The sequence below is a fragment of the Perna viridis genome, chromosome 5 (assembly GCF_037379345.1).
Source record: "Perna viridis isolate PV_CMFRI_1.1 ecotype Kerala chromosome 5, ASM3737934v1, whole genome shotgun sequence".
Lineage (NCBI taxonomy): Eukaryota > Metazoa > Mollusca > Bivalvia > Mytilida > Mytilidae > Perna > Perna viridis.
In genome coordinates, this window is record NC_142449.1 from 10,419,708 (window position 1) to 10,442,370 (window position 22,663).

The window sequence follows — 22,663 nt, forward strand, 5'->3', positions numbered from 1 at the left end:
TCTGAACTTTGTGGTAACAATATAAAAGTGATCCATATGCTTTCATTGGTATATGTATAATGAAGTTACATTTTATGAAATACTTGCTTCAGCGACAAATTCTGAAATGGTTGGGGAATAACCCCAAAACTCAATACCACATCTAATGTTCAAATTATTGCACACAGACAATGACAGCACCATCAAAAAGGTATTCTTAAAAATACACAATACATGTACATTATCAACCTTTTAAAAAGAAACCTAGATAGATTTTCAGTTTTTTGTTCTTTATCTGCAGCTATATACCATAATAGGTCTGTCAGAAAATGAACATATAAAATTAATTCACTCTTTTGGTTTCTCAGTGAACAGAAATACTGCTATTGCTAGACTAAATAAAATGCTTCACAGGGGATTAATAATACGATAGGAGAATCCTGAACGATTGGGGCAAGTATGGACACACCATTCAAACTTGTTGAAGCTTTTAATTTTAGTAATGATTAGATATTTGACACAGAGTAAGAATTTGACCAGAACTGAATTGGTCACTTTTTGGCCCTTATTTCTAAATGGTTGGACAAAACCTCCAAAATCAATCCAAACCCTCCTTTGGGGTAAGGCACATGTGGTATAATTTCAAAGCAATTCATTCTCTTTTATTAAAATTATTATTCAGGAAATTGGAAAAAAAATTACTTGTTTCTGGCCCCTTTGTATCTCCTTATTCTTACTTGGCTTGTCAAAACCCCAAAAATCAATCTGAGTCTTCCTTTGGTGGTATAGCACCTTGTAGTAAAATTTATACGTGATCCATTCATTTTTATTCAAGTTATTGTCCGAATTAAAAGAAAATGCTTGTTTAAGGCTCCTAATTAAAAAAAAAGTTAAAAATCAATCCCAGCCATACAACAAAGAAGGAAACATACATTTTTGAAGGCAAAAACAAACTAAAAACCAAAAAGAAAATTAACTTTAATTTCATATCAAATCTTTCCACATCAACACTCACTGCCACGACAATAAAAAAGATGCTAATTTTACCAGTGTAAACAGAAGCAAAAGGAATGTGAACTATCACAGACATCCCAAGTACTAACACAATTTATAACAGGTTGACAATTTTATCCTGGCCACTTGTGTATTTAGGTTTATTTGTTTTTGTAGACTGACAATACAACAGATGAAAAGAACTGATAATAAAAAAAATTATCCATACTTAAATTCCATTAAAAAGAAGTAAATATACAGACTTCCTCACCAAAGGATACTGTTTTTATAACAGAACTTTAAATATTAGAATAATGACTTAACTGTACATTTCAACATTTAATAATAATTTATTTTCTCCTGCCATACTTTTTTCTGACTTCATTTGGGTTTCTTTTATTAAACTGTCCATTTCTAGAGTTCTTTATTCCTAACTGTGATGCTCGACTTGTAATATCGGTTATCATGAAAGGGGAACAGCCAGCGACATAATCTGGATCAAACACATCTAATTTCTGTTTAGATTTCTTAGATGTTCTCTGTTGTGGTAGTGGTTGATCTTCAAACAGTACAGGGTTGTTGGCATGCTTACCTCCCTTTGGTAATGGTAAGGAATACTGAGAAAAGATAAGGTGTGCATTTAACTGAATGAAATTGATAAAGTATAATAGAAATGGAAGAAAATTTTACACTTGTGTTTAAAGTTAGCTTTTAGGTTATTAAGTAGGCTGAAAAGTACCATTCCAGTTATTCTTACATATTAGAAAAACATGGAATACAAGTTAACTAAGTCATGTCACAATACCTTTAAATACACAGAGGTGGGACCATGTTAAAAAAAAGCTTACAAAATCAATAAAAGATGATAAAATCCTTCACAGCAGCATCATGTCAAAGTTCACAACGAGGTTTATCAATGGTCCAAATTTGAATAATATATTGTAAAAATAACAAGAAGGCACCATGTCAAAGTAAATGTTAAAAGAAAAAAATCTGCTAAAAATGAGTATTTCAAATCTTAATTTATTATTTTCTTTCTTTAAAGAATGTTTTAAAATGAAAAACTAAATATTTTAGTAATACCACTACATATAATGTCAGATTCTCCTGACCTTTGACATTGTTTTATTAGCAATATCATACATCTGGTGGCAATTTTATCATGATCTGAAATTAAAATCATCTAACTTGTGCAGTTACTGGCCTCTATATGATCTTCAAGTGTGAATTTAAGGTTCTTCTAAGAAGAATCACGCCTATATTTGTAGGAAATACAGCATCTACGTAAGCTAACTGTCTGATCAATTACAAAATATTACCATCATTCTTGTAAAATTCTACTGCAATCTAGATTTTTTTTCACATGTTTTGACCTTCAAAACAACATTGTGTTCAATATATAAATGTGCAATATACACACTGATTCTTTAGGATCATGGCATATAAATATCCTCTGCAGGACACAGCATGATAAGACAGCAAGTGTTGAACTCTGGATAGTTGGGACAAGTATAAATAAAACATACAAAGTTGGTACAGAATCAGATTGTGTAGTTCAAATCAAACTGATTAGGTATCAGACAGGCCCACAGAAATGGGTCAGGGAAGTGAATTCAAAGTGAAAGTAGATTTTGAATTGATTTAAAATTAAAATATGCAATTCAAAAACAAAAAAGAAAAAAAAAAACTAATTATTTACAGCGTCTAGATCCAGCACGCTGATTTATCAAACAAGAGGCTCCCAGGAGCCTGAATCGCTTATCTGCTTATTGCTTTTTTTGCCTTTCAAAAGCAATAACTCTTGACTCTTTTGACTCAAAAAAGACTTTGGTAGGACTTATCATATAGATCATTTCATCACTTGAAAATTTCTTTTTATCTAATATAGTTTTCAACATACTACAACATGTAGCTGAAACTGCAAAAAAAAAAACCCATAATTTTTCTCCTTTCAAGGCAATAACTAACAAAGAATCATCCGACAACTTTGATCTCCTCAAACTTTTGTAGGCCTTATCATATGGATCATATCAGCAATTAAGTTTCTTTCTATAGTCTAACATAGTTTCCAAGATATTGGCTGAAAACTGTGAAAACAAATGTCATTTTACACTTTTCAAGTGCAATAACTCTAACAAGGAGTCATCTGACAACTTTGACCCAATGCAGACTTTAGTAGGTCTTATAATGAGAATCATTTCAACAAATGATATAATTCGGCTAAACCTAAGGGTTTTTGAGATATATGCAAAAAACTTGTCTGACCCCTTAAGTAAGGACAACCATGTTTTACGACAGATCAAAAATCCTCAAATCAGTTTTGAATGGTCAAAAAGTTTCAGAGGAGAAGAGTTTTGATAAATTGTTAATGATGACAACAATGGATGCCAAGTGATGGCAATATCTCGTATGGCTTATGGCCAGGTAAAATAAAAAAAAAAGGGGGGGAGGGAAACCATTTATCTATCCTGTCTCTTTTTTCAATTATTTTACAAACATAAGAAAAATGTATGACTGCAATGCTCGGTTGTAGGCTGTGCCTAACTCATATTAGTAATTTTTACTTCAATATGAGAACATAAAAGTAATTCCTTGAGGTTTTAACAATGCATACTTTAGTTCCTCTGGTTGACATTTGCTTTCTCTTTGACAGGAAGTAACGAATACTGCCATCTTTGTCCACGGTCATGGAAACTTTCTGTAGTGTGTTGTTTCCACAAAATGGACAGAACTCCTTCAGTACATTAGTTGTAACTCTGAAAATGAAAATTTACCTGGTTCTGAGTAACATTCAAAGCAATATGTCTTAATAGAATGTGATATAAACCAAAATAATTTTGTCCATTATAATTTAAGAAAAAGAAACAAGTTTTAAAATATAATCAAGAGATACTTGTTCAAGAATGCTATCCATTGAAACTAAACTTTTCCACAATACAATGAATTAAAATACCCAAAAAATATTTGATTTGCTGCAAGTTATTTTTCTCATTTCATATTACTTTCAAAAGTTTGTTTAAAAAAAAACAGTAGTAAAACCAGTAATTTGTGATGAGAAGCAAAATTCAAAAGAAACAGTGAATTATTTCTCTTCTTTCACAAATCTTTAAAATTGACCACAGACTGCATCTTTTGTATGCATATACCCTTAGGCCATAAAAATATATGTCCGTTTACGGTTTCCCCAGCCAACCCATTGTCATTATATCTGCAAATTGAAAGTGAAAAAAAATTAAAAATCTGGAATTACAGATATGAGATCATAATTAACTTTACAAATATAATTCTTTTTTTTTTAATTATGTTTCCTCTTGCTTTTTTTTAGTGCTGTCATAAGCTTTATTGCTTAGTATTTCCTACTGAAATGTAGGGCAAGGATGAAATTTAGATGTGATTTTTTTTAAATCTAATTTTTAGTGGAAGAAGGGAAAAAATGCAAGACCCCTGACTGTGGCCAATTTTCATGTCTATAAGGTTTCCAAATCACAGGTGTTAAAAATAAAAATTATTGTGAATTTTTCTGAAATTCTCACAGGAATCCAATTATATAAATATTTTTATATTAGTGAAGTTTTATTAAGTTTGAAGCGGTGTAATTCAAAAAATTTGTTTTTTCTATTGGTACATTATAACGCAAGATGAAATTAACTGTGGTCTTGTACCTTCCATTAAAAAATTGAAGTATGTTTCAAGCTTTGCTGCGTTTCAGTTGACCAGGCATTTTTATATTTGCCAAAGCCTATGACCCCAATTCATAAAAGACAAAGTCAATGTCTTGCTATGTGAATCCCTGAAATCCATTTGAACCAAAATTTAATACAGAATGTGCACAAAAAGAATATACAGTCGAACCTCGATGTGTCGAACTCTGATTAGTCAGAAAACTGATTGCTTTATTACAAACCATGATCGAAGTATGTCTTAACAACGATTAGCGTGGCTTTTAAAATTAATTTGTTGACACTCTTTGTGGTTTGATTTGTTTATTTAATTAATTTAAAGTTGCGCGTGTTGTTAAAAGAAATGAATTGTATTAATAACACGTCTCAACTTACATTATAAACAGTGATATCAGATATTTTGATAAAAAATTTGAAAAAATACAGATGAATTGTAATGGTATCTTACTATTTAATGAAACATCAAACAGACTGCATTCATTTTGCTAGTGCATTTGAAATTTTATTGTAATAATGTAGAGCACATGGTTTGATGATACTCCTGATAGTGAATCATACAAAGCAGCACGTTATGAACTGTGACGTTTTTGATGTAGTAAAAATAAAAAGGAAATTTCACTAAAACACTTGGTGCCGTTTACCATTTCAAACATGATATACAACATACAAAAAAAAATCTTCCGATATGAAACGCAAAACATTATAAAGTACCGTGTAAAGTGAAGTACATGTACATGTACAAGCACAAAAAATGATGTAAATACAGAAACAATCATTGACCAAACTACTAGTATTTCCGGTTTATCCTCGACCTTGGATAACTCCAACATTTTGCATGGTCCCTTCGACCTCGACTTAATGAGGTTCGACTGTATAATAAAGCTTATGGGAAAATTTCATTAAATTCCATTCAGGTGTTGGAGATGTAACTGGTACATCATTTAAACCATATTAGTCAGTCAAATGAATTTCAAACTTACACAAATTTCAGCAGAAAATGTTTTGATTAAAATATTTATGACCCAATAAATGACCCAATTAAACACAGAAAAAAATTTAACAAAAACTAACGTGTGGTAAATTACATTGGAAAGGAAAGATAACTCCATAAAAATATGTTTTTTTGTTAGATTTTTTCTCCATATTGACTATTTCCCATATTATGCTGCATATGACATTTAACATTTTAAATTAGGATGGGTATTGTCACATTTTTAGAATGCTTTAATTAAAGAAAATGCTTTTTTTCAGGCACTTTCATTATTTTTAATTAAAAAAATAATAAAAATTATATTGTTTATTTCTACAAGCTGTTTATCAACTATCTGGCATTTGTTGTATTATAACCACAAAAAGTAAAATTCTTTAACTTCACTATCTCAAACAAGAGGCTCCCAGGAGCCTGAATCGCCCACCTGGTTGAATTTTGCCTTTCAAAGGCAATAAATTTAACAAGAAGTTGTCCAACAATTTTGACTCACGAAAGTCTTTGGTAGGACTATCAAAAGATCTTTTCAACAATTGAAAGAATCGTTTCATCTATCATACTTTTCAAGATATTGACTGAAAACTATTGAAAAAAAGTCATTTTTCCCCTTTAAAGGGCAATAATTCTTATAAGGAGTCTGAAGACTTTTGTAGTCCTAATAATATGGATCATTTAGCTTCTGAAAGAATTTGGATAAACCTAACGGTTTAGGAGATATATGTGAAAAACTACTGTCTGACCGCTATGTTCTATTTTTAATAACGGCTGCCATGTTTTTAGATGGATGAAAAATTCCCACATCAGTTCTATACAGGATACCCCAAGGAACATTCATAACAAGTTTGGTCCCGATTGGTCAAGTAGTGTCAGAGAAGAAGATTTTGGAAAGAAATAACATTATAAATAGCAAAAATCGTTGAAAAAGGGCAATAACTCTACCATGGTTTAACAGATTAAAACCAAAATTTGACCAGAGATAAATCTCATCATGCTGAACACTTTAACTCTGTAAGAATTTAGCTAAACCTAACGGTTTTGGAGATATATGTGAAAAACCACTGTCTGACACCCTCCCCCCCCATGTTCTATTTTTAGTAACGGTGATCATGTTTTTCGATGAATAAAAAATCCCCACACCAGTTCTATGCAGGATACTCCAAGAAACATTTATACCAAGTGAATTCTAATCAGCCAAGTAGTTTCAAAGTAATAGAGTTTTGTATAATTGTTAACAACGGACCATGGATGCCAAGTGATGGCAATAGCTCACCTAGCCTTTGGACACATGGTTTACTTTATTGGTAAAAGATGAGAAAAATCTTTTTAAGATGTCAATGATCCTCTAATCAATACTAAAATGTCAACTATAGCCTCATTTTATTTATCAGATAAAGTATAATTACGATCTTGTATCAAATTTTATTGTTTCTATAGCCATTTTGACAGAGTTATCTTCCCTTTCCAATGTTATCTGAAATGCTTATTTCAAGATTTCCACACATTATATTTAATTTTTTCTGTGTTTCTTCTGGTCATAAGGCTAAAGTTTACAACTTAAATATTTTCTGTTGCAATTTGTTTAGATTGAGGGCAAAACTTTTGATAGATTGAAATGACTATATAGATAGACATTATTCTTTCATCAACTGATATGTATCTAAAAACACTGTAAGCAATCAACTTAAAGTATGGTTTAAAACTTACTTCATACATGCATAACATCTAAGAACATAGCTTTTTGCTCTCTTAATCAGATAGCCTTCCACTGATACCACATTTAAACCCATTTGAATCAAAACATTCTGAAATGGATAAAGTACAGGTATTTAGACATAAAGTATAACTTGATATTGTTCGGTTGCAATATCTATGAACGATGTTTCAAAATGTTCATATACAATAGAATTATCTCCTTATTTAACTTTCTATCAATATTAAGTGACAAAAGGTGTTAGTGCATAAATCATAAGAATGGTAGCAACATTTGTGCACAAAAAGCTGCCTACATTATCCTGCTAGATATACCCCCATCTGTTGTATAGGAAGTTCAAATCAGAAAACTCACATAATTGCTTACAATGTATGCCCCACCTATATAAAGCCACAGATCAAATTAGAAATCAATCCATCTACTGGAAGCTGAGATAATTGTGACAAAATTCAGATGGAGGGACAAGATAATTCCAATACACCACCCAGTTGTTCTGGATACAAATGTACCTGTATTGCAAAATCAAGGGTCAAACATCCAACCATTATATCAGCCTCTTCTGCAGGCACCTCTCCCATTTTCTTCTGTACTTCTCTGATATTACTAGGTGTTATCCATCCATCCTCATCATCATCATCATCATCATCTTCTTCCTCACATTCACTCTCTGAATCTTCATCAGATTCCACTTCTATAGTTTGTTGATTCAGGTAATTTTCCAATGCATCTGAAACATCTTCATTTTGACCAACTGAAATGTCACATTCTATAGTTTCTGATTTTTGGGATTCACTAAAAGCACATTTTGAAGACTCATTGACAGTTTCATTTTTATTTGTACAATCACTTACTCTATCACTTTCATTGTAACCTGATTGTTTAACTGACTCATTTGTCACATGACTTTCAGATGCAACCTCGGATGATTTTTCTTCTTTAGTTCCTACGCTTTCACACGTTGATGTTGTCCTTGACTGTCCTTTCTGTAAAGATTAAAAGGAAAAAATTAAAATTAACAATTTCTGAAAATCCTAAGTTTAGAAGCTAAAAATGTCAATAACACCAAAGGATAAAAATCCTTATTCACCATTATCAGACAAAAGCATTGAGTTCAAATTTAATAAAAATGCTTTGCTTGATACAAACATAGGAGTTCGACCCTGAAAAGTTGAGGCAAGTATGGACACACCATTCAAACTTGATTCTGCTCCTAATACTGCTTCTGCTTATTTCTGGTCCCTTCGTGGTCCCTAATTTAAGTCATACTCTCCCAAAATCAATCCCTGGCTTACTTGATGGTATGGCTATTGCGGTATATTTTCAAAAAGATCTAGACAATTATTCTGATGTTACTGCCTAGACATGAAATGTCTATGGATGACATTATTTACAACAGCAGGACCCCATTAAATGAATTGGTTGAGCAGATAAAATTAGATAAGATAAAATATAGTATAACAAGCATTCTGACTGTATTGCTGTATGCGATACAGTGTCACCTTTCGGCCTTTGAACTCATTGCCTTTATGAGATTTTTTTATATATGTGAACTAACAATGGATGGTGTTATTTCTATTTCTCTTTCTATCACCTGGAAAGTTGAAAAAAACTTCGTTATTATGAATTAAAGGCAAATAACTCTAGAATGACAGCAGCAATTTGCATCAATATGATGAAACATAAAATTTTATGTAATTTTCTATGTCAAAGGGCCATAAGTTCCATATAAACCATTTTGCCGCAATAATATTTAAATTTAATTTGTAACTTGTCATGATAAGATTAGCTAACAAATATGAAATCAATTGGATGAGGCATTACAAAGAAAAGTCTGGAAAACAAAAAATTTTATGAAATTGTCTATGTCCAAGGGACACAACTTCTGTAAAAATCATTCAACCATAACATCATTCAAACTTATCTTGTAACTTGTCATGATAAGACTATATACCAAATATGAAATCAACTGGGTGAGGCATTACAAAAAAAAGTCCAGAAAACATAAAATTTCATGAAATTTTCTACGTTCAAGGGCCATAACTTCTGTAAAAATCATTCAACCATAAGGTCATTCATACTTAACTTGTAACTTGTCATGATAAGACTATATACCAAATATGAAATCAATTGGATGAAGCATTACAAAAAAAAAACCGAAAAACATAAAATTTCATGAAATTTTCTATGTCCAAGGGCCATAACTTCTGTAAAATCGTTCAACCGTAACATCATTCGAACTTAATTTGTAACTTGTCAAGATAAGACTATATACCAAATATGAAATCAATTGGATGAGGCATTACAATAGAAAGTCCAGAAAACCAAGTGTGACTGACGGACTGACAAGACTGACGGACAGACAGAGTGCAAACCTAAGTCCCCTTTGGACTTAAAATACTCCTTTTATCCTATAGGTATAAATACTCTAGTGTTCCTGCAGTATATTTTAGCAGATGTTTTACACACTGTTCTTATATTGCACTAGGTTCAGTATACTGATAATAGAACTAGTACAATATTATTAGTTTTCCTTTGATAGTGTTTATACATGTATTCAATACATGTGTTTAAAATTGTTTTCATCCATTCATTTTATTTTTTTACTGAAACATGATAAATAAACTTTGATTTTTCACTCAATCATGTAAACTGTATTAGATGAGTCAATTTACAAAATGCTTCTATACTTCTTGTTTGGTTACAATTACTTCCAGACTGTGACATTAAGTAGCAATCTTTGTAAGAATCATGCAAAATCTGGAAAATGTGATACACCCAAAAAAAGGCTACATATTTTTATTTTGGGAATTAAGTTGTTTTATGGGTCTATTTTATGAAATGTGTAATTATTTATCATATCTGTCTGCTCTTAGGAGATAATCAACACTAAAAATCTAATAGACTCTCTTGTATTTGATTGTCATTTACAGAGTTATCTCCCTTAATTTTGAAATCTATAGTGCATTCTACATAATTTTTATCTCCTATGAACATAGATCGTATGAAAAACCCCATGTTACTCTATGTTTACTATGACATTTTAAACAAAATATCATAAATAAAAATATGTAGGCTTTCCAACCATGAATCACATTTTGCCTGATTCTTATGTGGAGTGCTACTTAATAGGTCATGAAATTTAAGTTAAATGTAGTTTTCAATATGGATGCTTGCCCAAAATGTCATTCAAGTTTGACAAAGTATCCAGCCACCAAGTTATAAGTGCCTTTTTGTATTGTTTACAGCTGTTTACTTCTTTTTATCTATAAAACCTTCACTTTTCTTTTGTCAAATATTTAATTGATTTAAGTTTGTGGTTTTCATTTCTAGGGGTTGGATTAATTATCCTCTTCTAAAAAGATAGTGATGTCTTGTTCCACAATTTTATTTTTTTTCACGGGACCAAAAGTGTGCAATATGAAAATTAACATTCAGGACATCCCCATATAATAACAGTACTGTAATATATAAAAAAAGAGTGAGATCCACACATTAATTTCATATGAATTGAATAGGCAAAAATTCATAACTATAAAATATAATAAAATTTAGTATTTTTTAATCTACTTACATTATTTGCCACATAAAATCCAGCAATGTCAGATGGTTTCTCTATTCTTCCTCTAGTGTTCCATTCAATCTGAGTATAACACACATGACATTATTTAATTTAAAACAAATCTGAAATGCTATTTGGTAGCATAGTAATAGATATCTATTAATTTAAATGAATTGAATGTGTAATAGAGTAGAAGTAATAGAAAATGGTAGTTCTGGCAAGAATTGGACAGGTCCTGCACATTGTCAATTTCTGCAAGACCTACTGACCAGCAAACATGAAAAAGATTTCCAAGGTTATGTTCATTCATGCTTATCTACATATCATTCCTTACCTTCTCATTCAATTTTTATCAAAATCCATTCAGTGGTATAAGAAGTGTGGCACCTTCATCATGGACAGACAAACAAACAGACAGACAGACAGGGTAAAATATTCGTGTTAATAACAAAAAAGGTGGCAAGATTGAGAAATTGGAAATCCATGTATTTTATGATGGTTTTAAACATTACCTGTCTATCTGGAGTAGTTTTTATATGATCTGTTCCAACATGTTCTTTCTCTAGTTGATAGGCTAGTGCAAGCACTTTAATGTCTACAGCAGATAAACTTTTGTAGTCACCTGTTTTCTTTGCAAAGTTGCTTACTGAAACCACAAGAAATGCAAGATATATAAAGCAAATGAATCAGCATATGAACTATGAACTATAATAAAATAGCAAAAGTAAGAATATTGTATAATTCTGATTAACATAAAAGTAAACTTATGCCTTACAGCCTAGTCATAAGGATTAACTCAAGTAAACAATAAAGAACTTCCAGAAATTAAAAAAAAAAATAGAAATACTGTGAACAAGCTCACAAAGAGAATACTCCCCACTTCAAATGAACTTATATGTAAAACCCTTGTTGGATTATCTCCCTTAGGTGTTATCCAACTGCTATTATATACCTTCATGCACATCTACAAAATGTACATATGATACCCAACCTTGCTATAAAATTTCATTGGAATCCCAAGAGCAGTTTAGGAAGAATTCCCCTTACGACATTTTTACACATTAAACCCTAAAATTGGATAATCACTCTTTGAGTCTGCTATCTGTACTTATTCTTTCTTATAAGAGAACATGTATTTTTAGTTTTTTGTAGCACTTGAATCCCAAGATCTCGGGTCCAACAATGCATGAATTTTCCAAATCAGGTTCCTTTGGAATAATTTGACATTTTCCACTTTCTCTCTATTAATTGTTGATTTGTTTGTTCTCTGGCTGCCAATATCGCTATCACCAAACTTTGTTGCAGAGTATAAAAAAAGAAACAAACTTTTGTTTAAGATCTTTCTTACGAAATTTTAAATATTTTTTATTACCTGATTGTAATGATATGGAAACTTGTGGTGCAATTTCATTAAAATCTATACTTATTACTGTGCAAAAACCCAATGTCTCTGGATGAATTTGCTGTCAATGATAGCAACAAAAATGATGACAACAGAGCATTATAAAAATGGGGTGTTATTTAAACCAAAAACAAATGTTCAATACTGGCTTGGTCTGAAAATAAACTGTAACATTGTATCAGAGACATGTCTGCACACTGATATTTAAAACTTGATTGATGGTCACATTGTTAGTAATTTTTTATACACTATGAAAAATTTATAATCTATATAACCATTTGACACCCTCAAAGTGGACAGATTTCTCAGGTATGGTTCATTGTTTGAATATGTAGAATTGTGACAAAGCAATTTCAAAGTCAATAGACCTGACCATGGGGACATACATGTATGCATGAAATGGATACAGAATTGTTGAATAGTGGTGCTAATACAACTGCATACCAAATATGATTGACCAAGCACATGTGGTTCATATTAAAACTTATCATAAAATCTAATTGTAATATTGATGTAAAATTTGAAATTTCAAAGTCAATAGACTAGTGCTTGAAAGAGATATGGAATTGTGAAGTAGTGAAGCAAATGTAATACAACTGACTTAGTAGAAGTGATACATGTTTAAATGACCTTCATGTATTGGCTAATCTGAAAATTATCATAAAATCTTAAGGTAAAATTTGAAATTGAAAAGTCAATAGACTGTGTCTGCAGAGGCATACATGTATGCATGAAACGGAAACAGAATTGTGGCATAGTAATGCTAATGCAAATGCACATCAAGTAAGATTGACCTTGTATGAATGGTTCTTATTCAACTCACCTAATCAGAAACTTAACCTTAAATTTGTGAAATTTCAGTCAATAACCATGACTGTAGAGCCATGTGCATGAAACAGATATAGAATTGTTGAAAAATGATGCTAATACTACAGCATACCAAATATGATTGACATAGCACAAGTGGTTTATATTAGACTGATCTAATAGGAAAACTTTACTTAAAACCTTAAAGCTGCATCAGCTGTCAAATTGGTTCAGTTTTGATTCTACCGAATTTTGCTGATTCAATGAAATAAGTTTGTAGTAATGCAATTAAAGCAATAAATGTCCATAATACCTACAGAATATTGTGAAAACAACGTATTTTTAATCAGAGAAGATTGATAGCTCTGATCTAATTACTTTTCGCCATTACTTCCGAAGATTGCCGACAGAACATTAGCCTTGGTTAAAAATACTTTAACCTTGGTAAAAAACAAATAACAATAACAGATACACAGGTAAGCAAGTGTCTTGTTTTCATTTCATCTATTTCTTGATTGGTTTTCAAATAATAATGAGCCACATTATATCACAATACGTAAAATTTAAAAGGATCCTTGCGTTATTTTCGAACTTTTTTCTTTTATGGCTTGAGTCTGTCGGTCTTCCTTGCCGTAGAATAACCACTTTCACTTTGCAATCAGATTTGTTTTTAAAGAAGCAACCCTTACAGCACATGGGTGGATTAAGGTCACCAGAAGTCACATGTATACAAATTTACCTAGGTCAATTTTTGTCTTGCAACACAATAAATATATAGATACCTATTTCACATATTTAATGCATTTTATTTGTGGATATCAAATGAAATTATATAGGAAAGTACAATTTAGTAGAAATAATTCAAAGTTAACGTATATTTCAACAGAAACAAAAATTTACAAAAATGACAGCTAATGCAACTTTAACCTTAAATTTGAAATTTAAAGTTAATAGACCGTGACTGCAGGGGCATGTGCATGAAACAGGTAGAACTGTGGTATAGTGATGCCAATGCAACTGAATAACAAACTAGTATAAGTGTAGTGATCTCTCCAGGACCACATACCAGTAGTCTCTAAATAGTCAAAAAACCATGCTCGCACTTGTGCAATCATTGTAATGAACTGGTCACTTTTCATTGTATTCACTGATGGTAATAGTTAACTAATTATGAAAGCAAGAAAGTCAAAAATACTTCTTTACAAACGCATCTATTCTACTACGTTCATAGTGTACTACATAAGAACACATAGAAATATCTAATGTTTTGGTAAAAAATTAGGCTATACTGTCATAAAGTCAGGCATCCTGATATTATTTCTTAAACAATGCCCTACTGCTATATTTTTTACCAGGATGCTATTTGAAAAGAACTTCCAATAGAGTCCAATACAAATTTGATGCTATAATTTTTAGATGCAAGATGCTACATTTTGTATATTGGAATATAGGGGTTTTCAGGATGTTTTCTGTAAATCTTACGGAAGAACATTGATTACTTGTTCATATTTAACTGACTTACATGTAATAAGAAAACCTAACATGGGCACTGATTCCATGAAAGTAATATCTTAGTCTTGCCAATTGCAATTTTTGCAACATTTGTTGCCGGCAAGACAAAATACAACAGGTTCAACAGAAAGCCTTATTTACTCATCTTGCCTTTAGCAAGTTTATAGAAAAAAAAAACAGAAAGAGGGCAGATGTTAGAGAAGAGTCAACTAGTACATGTATATAAAATAAACTTACCAAACTGAATAGAATCTTGTGAAGGGGTTCTGAACTCTATTTTGTAAGGCAGGACTTGTAACCTTTGTATTGTGGCTTTATCCTTGATTTCTTTGATAACTTCTGGTATTGTATATACACATTCCCCTATATCCTAAAACAGACATTTTTTTTAATTCAAATAACATTTACATTTTTAATTTACATTTATATACAATTGTAAAATCACTGGGGAAAATCTCAATATTAATGTTAATTTTTATATGGTTGTATAAAATTAAGCAAAAATGATTTTTCACTACTCAGTGCAGGGAAGGTTGGCACTTGTAACTGTCTCTGACTCAGGTTATCTGGTTTTGTAGTATATACCACAGGAACTCTTAAAAGTGATTTTATGCAAGTCTGTGTAATGATGTTTTGGGGCCAGCTGTGCCCTTTGGTATGAGGATTTCCTTCTTGTTCATTGAAGACCAATGAGTGGCCTTGGGCTGACATTTCCATCCTGGTGGGGCCAAAAATAAAATATTCTTTGTTTTCCAAATCCTGACTGACCCGAAAAAATTGTCGCGACCCAAATAATTTTATTGCCGAATTTGTGAAGAAATTACTTTTGAAGTTGTTGTTAAAATCCATGCTGTGGTGGCTCCTATGTAATGGAGGAGCCAAATATATAAGAAGGGGATGCTGTCCTTTAAAGCGTATTTGTTATCGACATAGATGAAAACGCATCGATGATGTGACTAGGCTTTCTCTGGTCTTTACCATATCCTCTAGATTGTTCGTAAATTTAAATAAACAGTGGGTGGTAAGGGGTTATTTTCGTGTACTGTTCCGGGCATTTTTTATTTTTCATGCATCATGATTAGGACTGTCTATTTTTTTCCAATCTTGATAACTCGTATGGTTAGGGTCTAAAATGTGTAACCCGTATCCGCATCCATACCGACTTTTCCTGTACCCAAACATTGTTTTGCTAAAATATTCCTTCTTACGCCACATTTAAGAACTGAAAATTGCATGAGATGTAGAAAGGTCCATTTTAATTCATTTCTAATCAAGAACTTGATGTATATGTTTTCTGATATCTCTTGTTTGATCGGTTTTGTTAAGTCTAAAATGTGTAACTGGAAGTTACCATACCCAACTATTTATTGACTGTTTCTCACTAACCTATCCCAATTTCATGTTTTTCTAAAATTATTAAAGAGGTTAAAACTTCACCTTAAGGCTATGGATAACGTTTTGAAAGATTTGATATTTAAAAAAAAAAAAAAAAAGAAGCGATTGAGTTTGAATTCAATAATGTACCTAGCATCAATCCCCATGCCAGCAAAGAATGGATATGATCTTATCCAGAATATATGAAAAACAAAATCTCATAAACAGAGTCTGATGCTATTTTAATTTATGGTCAATGAAAATTTTAATTATATTATGACATTTTATTGTCAAATATGCAATACATTAGTACAGATAACAACAATACCAGACTTTGATTTTGGGTAAGGGAATTTCAGGTTTACACATTTTAGACCTTTTGAAAACAGAAAATTGAATAAAATCTATTTTTTTGACAAATATTTTAAAAATCATTAATTCAAGCCTATCCATCATTTCAATTTGCAAATGTGTACCAACTTTCAGCTAGAAATATCAAGTAATAATGAAGAAATTGGAAGAAATTAGCTAAACAGTATTTGGGTACATAGAAAAGTTAGACCATCCCATCGGCATGATAATTTTTTTTACAACATACTGATAAAACATGTTTCAGATCGCTCAACACTGAGGGCATGCTATGTCATTTGTACTAGGTTTATCATAGTCCATTTTTTACAGATACATTTTTTAATCATGCATGTGACTTTCAAATTCCCACGAACTAAGGGGTTTTATTTGCTATTATTTTCCATGAACCATGGAATGAATTACCATTCACCTTTCTTTAGTGCATGACACCCCCTTTACCAATCACTTGGTAGCATTTCAAAATTACTGCCATTTTTGGGCAGTATTTGAAAAATTATTTGATTTTCAATAAAATTTGGTACATGCAGGAAAACATGTTATCCTGAGTTTAACGGTAATTTTGAAAATTTGATTGAAGCAGCCATTTTCAAAATTGCTGTTATTTTCCTGCTTTTTTTGTTATTTATATTTGCTCGATTTAAACAATCCTTGGTTTTTGTAATAAACATGGTATCCTGAGTTGAATGATAATGGTGGATAGATTAATTATATATTATTATATATTACTTAAGTATCTGTTTTTTTTCTGAATATTTGTGTAAAACAAGCTATATAACTCAGTACTAAAGGGTATAGTTTTCTCTGCCTTCTGTGCAGCTGTTGGGGCAGCAAACGAAGGACAAGGAGGCCCATAAAACACATCATATCGTGTAACCAGGGTTAGAGACTGCATTATTATTGGCAAAATACCACCTAAGAGAAATCCAATAATATAAATGATTTCAAAATATACATAAAGTTTTATTCGGTAAATCTGACATAAGGAAAATGATAAGTTGACATATTCAAGCTAAAGTTCTTAAAATGAAGGGAACATATTTTAATGTATGATGTTAAGGGTTTGATTAAATTAAATAACCTGCTGGCTGGTTAACTTTTCTTGGAACTCACCAATCAAATGACGGTCGCCAAATTGATGAGTGTAAGCTAATGAGAACTTGCCAAATTACACATCTACTCGTATTTGGCAAGCTGGTGAATACTGGTTTCCTACACTGCAGCATTGTGATGTAAAATTGGAAGGCAAGCTTCCTTGAACTCTGGGGATTTTCAATCATTTTGCTGCTTGCATGAACCAATTATATTACTTTCATCAAATACCTATCCAGAATACACATTATCATAACGGTGAGCGTCAAAAGGACAAAAAATCAAAATGTATATATCAAATTCAAATAACAGAAATGCCATAATGTGAGAAATAGTAGATATAAAAAAAATGTAGTTTGGTGCGATATTAACTTGATCATTCCAAGCATTAGCTCTGGCACTCAAAAGTTTATAATAATGACCTTAACACTGAACAATGTGCACATAGCATAACCCATTAAACTCATACAAATCTAGGTCTCCTATTTCAACTGATTTTTTCCTACAAATACTTCAAAAAGCCAGTCCTTTCCTTCAAAATTCTCAACAACTAGCCCAATAATAAGAGTACTGTTTAGGACTCAACTTGCCCGAAACAAGAAAAATACACACCATTTCACAATGAACATGAAACAGAAAAATGTTCAATCAGCAAGCCCCATAATAAATCTTGTAGAGGTAGCATTCCGGAACAGTAACAAGTTGCATGACATCAACACCCGTGAACACACCATTGCAAAACACACATAAACCAGCAGTGCTATTCGGAATGTCAGTCACTAGTACAAATAGTAGTGTCTTATATCATGTCTAGTTTTTGATAACTTCTAAAAAGGAACTAATTCCACACAATCAATAATATGCCTAAATCTTTGAAAATGAGTACCTTCACTTGTTCAATTGTTCCATTTATTCTCTTGTACTGTCATGATAACAAATTTAACCAGTTTCTTGTATTCACTTTTAGCAGAATACGTACCAGGCAGTATAAACAGGTAACTATCAAGTTCATAATCAATTAATATTTCAAAACCAAGCTGGGAACGATTGAAGTCAACTACATGTAGATGTTGATATTTATTAAAATATTAAATGATGCATCAAATGAAACTTTTTTTACAAATCAAAATACTTAATTGAATGCATATTGAAATCCATGGCTGAAACAACTATGGCTAAAAAGTACTGTGGTCGAAACGTTCTATGGCCGAGATGACTAGAAAGCATCTACTCTAGCTATGAGTTGACCAGTGCATGGACGTACACTATGGCTAACAACCATTTTGACGATTCCCTTTTCCCACAGTGGGCATGGGCAATGGTGGGCAATTTGTGTCCACCCTTGGACATGTTCCCACCGGCCCACGGTGAACACGTGGTTGGTCTCTGTCAACGTTGCCCACGCATTCTGGTGGTCACTTTTAAATCTTGTTCTGTTTTAACAGGAATCAGAGTTAAAACTCATTCTTACGTAATAAATATTACGGTCTTGTTGTATTATAAAAAGCCCATCTAATTGTATGAACTATCGGTAACAATATTTCACAGGTGTCAATAGAGAGCTTCTTTATAATTGACAGTCATCAATTACCTATGGGCGGGATTAAAGCAGAGAAGCGTGAGCATTTGCCAATAAATGGAATAAATACAGGAAATTGTGGTAACCTTTTGATAGGTGCCATTTGATCTCTTTAATTGACAGTTAATCAATTAACTGTAGCGGCAGGTTTTAATACAGTGCAGCGTTATCACTTGTCAAAAAATAAATTGTGTTATAGAAGAAAATTTGATTTAATGTTAATCAAGTGTTACTTGTTGGATTAGAATATATTCAGAAATACTGAATAGGTCAACATAACATATACGCATTTGGAAACAGAAACTAATCTTGTAAGATGAATTCTGAGAAAAATACTTTAACAGCCATTTGTGGAAAAATTGCACCCTCCTTTTGCTTATAATATTTAAAATTCTTAGAGAAAATCAGCTAAGATTGGATGTGCAGTCCCTTTGAAAGATGAAACTATTTACAACTGCATCCCCTTTTACGGCACTGCATTATTTTGCTTTGAATTTCTCAAGGTGGCTAAAGATGCAGGTGCTCGGACCTTTGATTGACAGATAATCAATTAAATAAAATGTCAAGGATGTGGTTATAAGTAAAGATCCAGTAACGTTGATTGACAGGTGATAAATTATAGGAATATTGAGGGTGTGGTTTAAAGTATTGTAAACTGAAACTGGACAGTTAACAGGCGCGTATTAGCTAACGACACTTACATGTATTTTAGAAGATGTATTCATGTAGGTGATTTAATCAAGATTAGACCTTCGTGCACATGTGTATTAAGATATAGGAGTAATAAAATTTTTTTTTTGTCAACAACCATCAACAAATAAACGAGATATACGATGAGTGCAACCTTCATGAAATTCGAAAATAAAATCGAAACGACTGTGGGCTGGTGTTATGAATTTTAAATATGCTAAAATTTGAATAATACTCTAAATTATGACTAATTTAATATGTATTCATTTCAACAAATACAAGTGAAAGACAAAATAACGCAAAAATAAGAAATTTTCAAACTCATTTTGTCCCGTTTTAGTATTGAAATATATTGGAGATTCTCAGAAAAAGGCCTACTAAGTCAGCACACCAGTGTGAATAAAGATACCAATGAATTTATTCTATACATAGTCATACTAGAAGAATTTAATTTTTTTATCATATTATATATGGGGGATTCAAACACTATTTCATATTTTATAAGGGATTTTAAATGTCGAAATTTTGATTAAATTATAAATTATTGGATGTCCCTAATATGCCTGTGTTATCATAAAACATTAAATTAGGTTTCTTTTTATTCTTTAATCTAAATATTACCAAACAATTCCTTCTCGTTAATTAGCTGTTAATCGACCACTTCCTGTATATTGGCTAAGTGTGACACGCTCGGGTATTAAGTAGTGACATTACACAGATAATACTGATTTGACTAATTAAGTTTACATTGTAAACACATTAATTAATTTTATTTCTAGGTGGCTATGATATGAAAATCACACTTTACAAAATTATTACGTTTAGTAAAAATAAATAAATACTTGTATTGAAACTTTATTCCAGAAACAAGAACAATTAACATTTAATTATTGAAATAAAAATATGATTGCCCTTGTATTATTCACAAATTTTGTATATTCATAAACTAACAATGGATATTTCAAAAATGAAAGTAATAATGTTTCTGGAATAAAGTTTCAGAAGATCCTCAAAAAAAAAAAAAACAGAAGTTTTAAAATAAAACACTTTAAAGGCAATCCATTTTCGAAGTGCATTTTGATTAATAACTTGATATGCGAAGATTTCCAGGAATTACATATAAATTAATTTTAATTAAAAAGTCTGACTCGTAAAAGGAAAAGTTATGATTTAACGTCAATAGTTAGGAAAAATTTAAGAAAACATAAATGTTTTTTTTAACGACGTGTCGAATTTTAAATACTTTCATGTATTATTACTCTTCTTATTATCTAAAATCTTAAATATGGCACATTGTTCGTCGATCGATAATTGTTGCCGTGTCAACAAAATGTCAATATTCTGATAAAACGTGAAACACATTGATTGGTCGACAATATTGCAAAGGCGTTTATCAAATTTACATAAGAAATTGACACACTCAAAGCATTTTTATAGTTATTGGTTTAAAACACTTTGTTCTTTTTTTTTTAGAATTATTACGTACGAAACCTGTCAGTAAAATAAGTTGTTCGCAAGTACTCAATTTTTTTGAACATTTTAATTTACAATTTGTATGCTACTGTTATTACATAATAACAGAATTAATTGTAGTCAAAATTGTTGAACTAAGTGAAGAAAAAAAAAACAGAAGAAATAAGTTGTTCAATTGTCTATGGCGCGCTAAATCTAAAAGAACTGCATATTCAACTTAAGAGGGGATATTTTCACCCATCACTATATTTGGCTAACTTGTGCTCAGATGATATGCGGTTAAATCTGTTGCCATCTGAAAACTCATGAACTACGCGGTTTTTACAATTTGTAACAATCTGGTGACAGGTCAGATGTACAATATTATTACATGATATATGTAGCAACTAGAAATGATATAATTAAGGCCTTATGAATTTCTTTAAAAAATTATATCAACTTTGGTTTCCGATTAATCCAGGTTTACATTTCGACGATACTAAATAATGACAGACTTAAGTATGATGTGGGCCGTAAGAAATAGTAAAAAAAAAACCACAAAAAAACAAGAATTTAAAGCATTTAATTCATATAAAAACCTAATTATATTAATTCCTAAGTAAACACCTGGTGGTGTCACAATTTTGGCTTGAGGCCAATTATACGTGAAAGAAAATTGATTCTCACGGTCAAGGTAATGATTGACACATTGTTCTTTTATTTGTTAACTGTTTGAACATTGTAATAAAATTGCTGATCATGGATTAAATCTAATCAACAGGTTATCACGCATCCACCAGATACCGTCGGCGTGGACACTATACTGTCCACCTGACACAGTGGGCATGTGGTCGTCTGTCCACCGTGGGCATTAAGGGTGGGCAAAGCGTGGACAACTTGATTTGTCCACTGCGGGCAAGTGGCATCGTCAAAATAGTTGTTACCTGTAGTGTATTTAGTTTACACTTTCAGTTATGTAAGTTATGCAGTTATGGACGCCATTGACGAAAATAATATATTTTCCCGTTTTCTTACTGAGTTATCCCTCACCTAAAAGATCAATGGTGTAACAATTTCAAATTACATTGTTTAATTGACGTCAAAAGGTTATTCCGAGACAAATCTCATCTGGGGTCATTCGGAGCAAAATCATGTATTTGCAATTTGATTTGTACCTTGCTTGTTGTACTTGTAATGTTGAGTTACTCATTGAGTGTATAAAAATGAAACAAAAATTGTGACAGTTAAAGGGATAATTAGTCAATCACACTGAAAATCAGAGAGGTTACAAATTAATTACCTGTAAGGAAACATTTCGAATAAATGCACCAGAATCAGCAACAACGTGTTTCACGTGTTTTGACATTTCTGTAAATCGACGTTTAATAGACGCTTTAGTTTTCTTTGAGATTAAAACGCGCGACTGACAATGTATTTTTTTGTTTACGAAATTCTATAGTGTGCAAATTAATAGTC

At 31.5% G+C, this 22,663-nt stretch overlaps 1 protein-coding gene across 1 annotated transcript; it reads right to left on the minus strand.

Annotated features, from left to right (window-relative positions):
* Positions 1–944: 944 nt before the first annotated feature.
* Positions 945–22,608, minus strand: LOC148615934 (RNA-binding protein NOB1-like). The gene is made up of 8 exons (XM_088582594.1): positions 22,488–22,608; positions 14,869–15,001; positions 11,423–11,556; positions 10,923–10,991; positions 7,861–8,334; positions 7,345–7,442; positions 3,587–3,728; positions 945–1,589 (listed from the first exon to the last, which is right to left on the minus strand). The coding sequence occupies exons 1-8, from the start codon at positions 22,551–22,553 to the stop codon at positions 1,323–1,325; spliced, it is 1,383 nt and encodes a 460-aa protein (XP_088438720.1). The 5' UTR covers positions 22,554–22,608; the 3' UTR covers positions 945–1,322.
* Between the last annotated feature and the right edge of the window lie 55 nt (positions 22,609–22,663).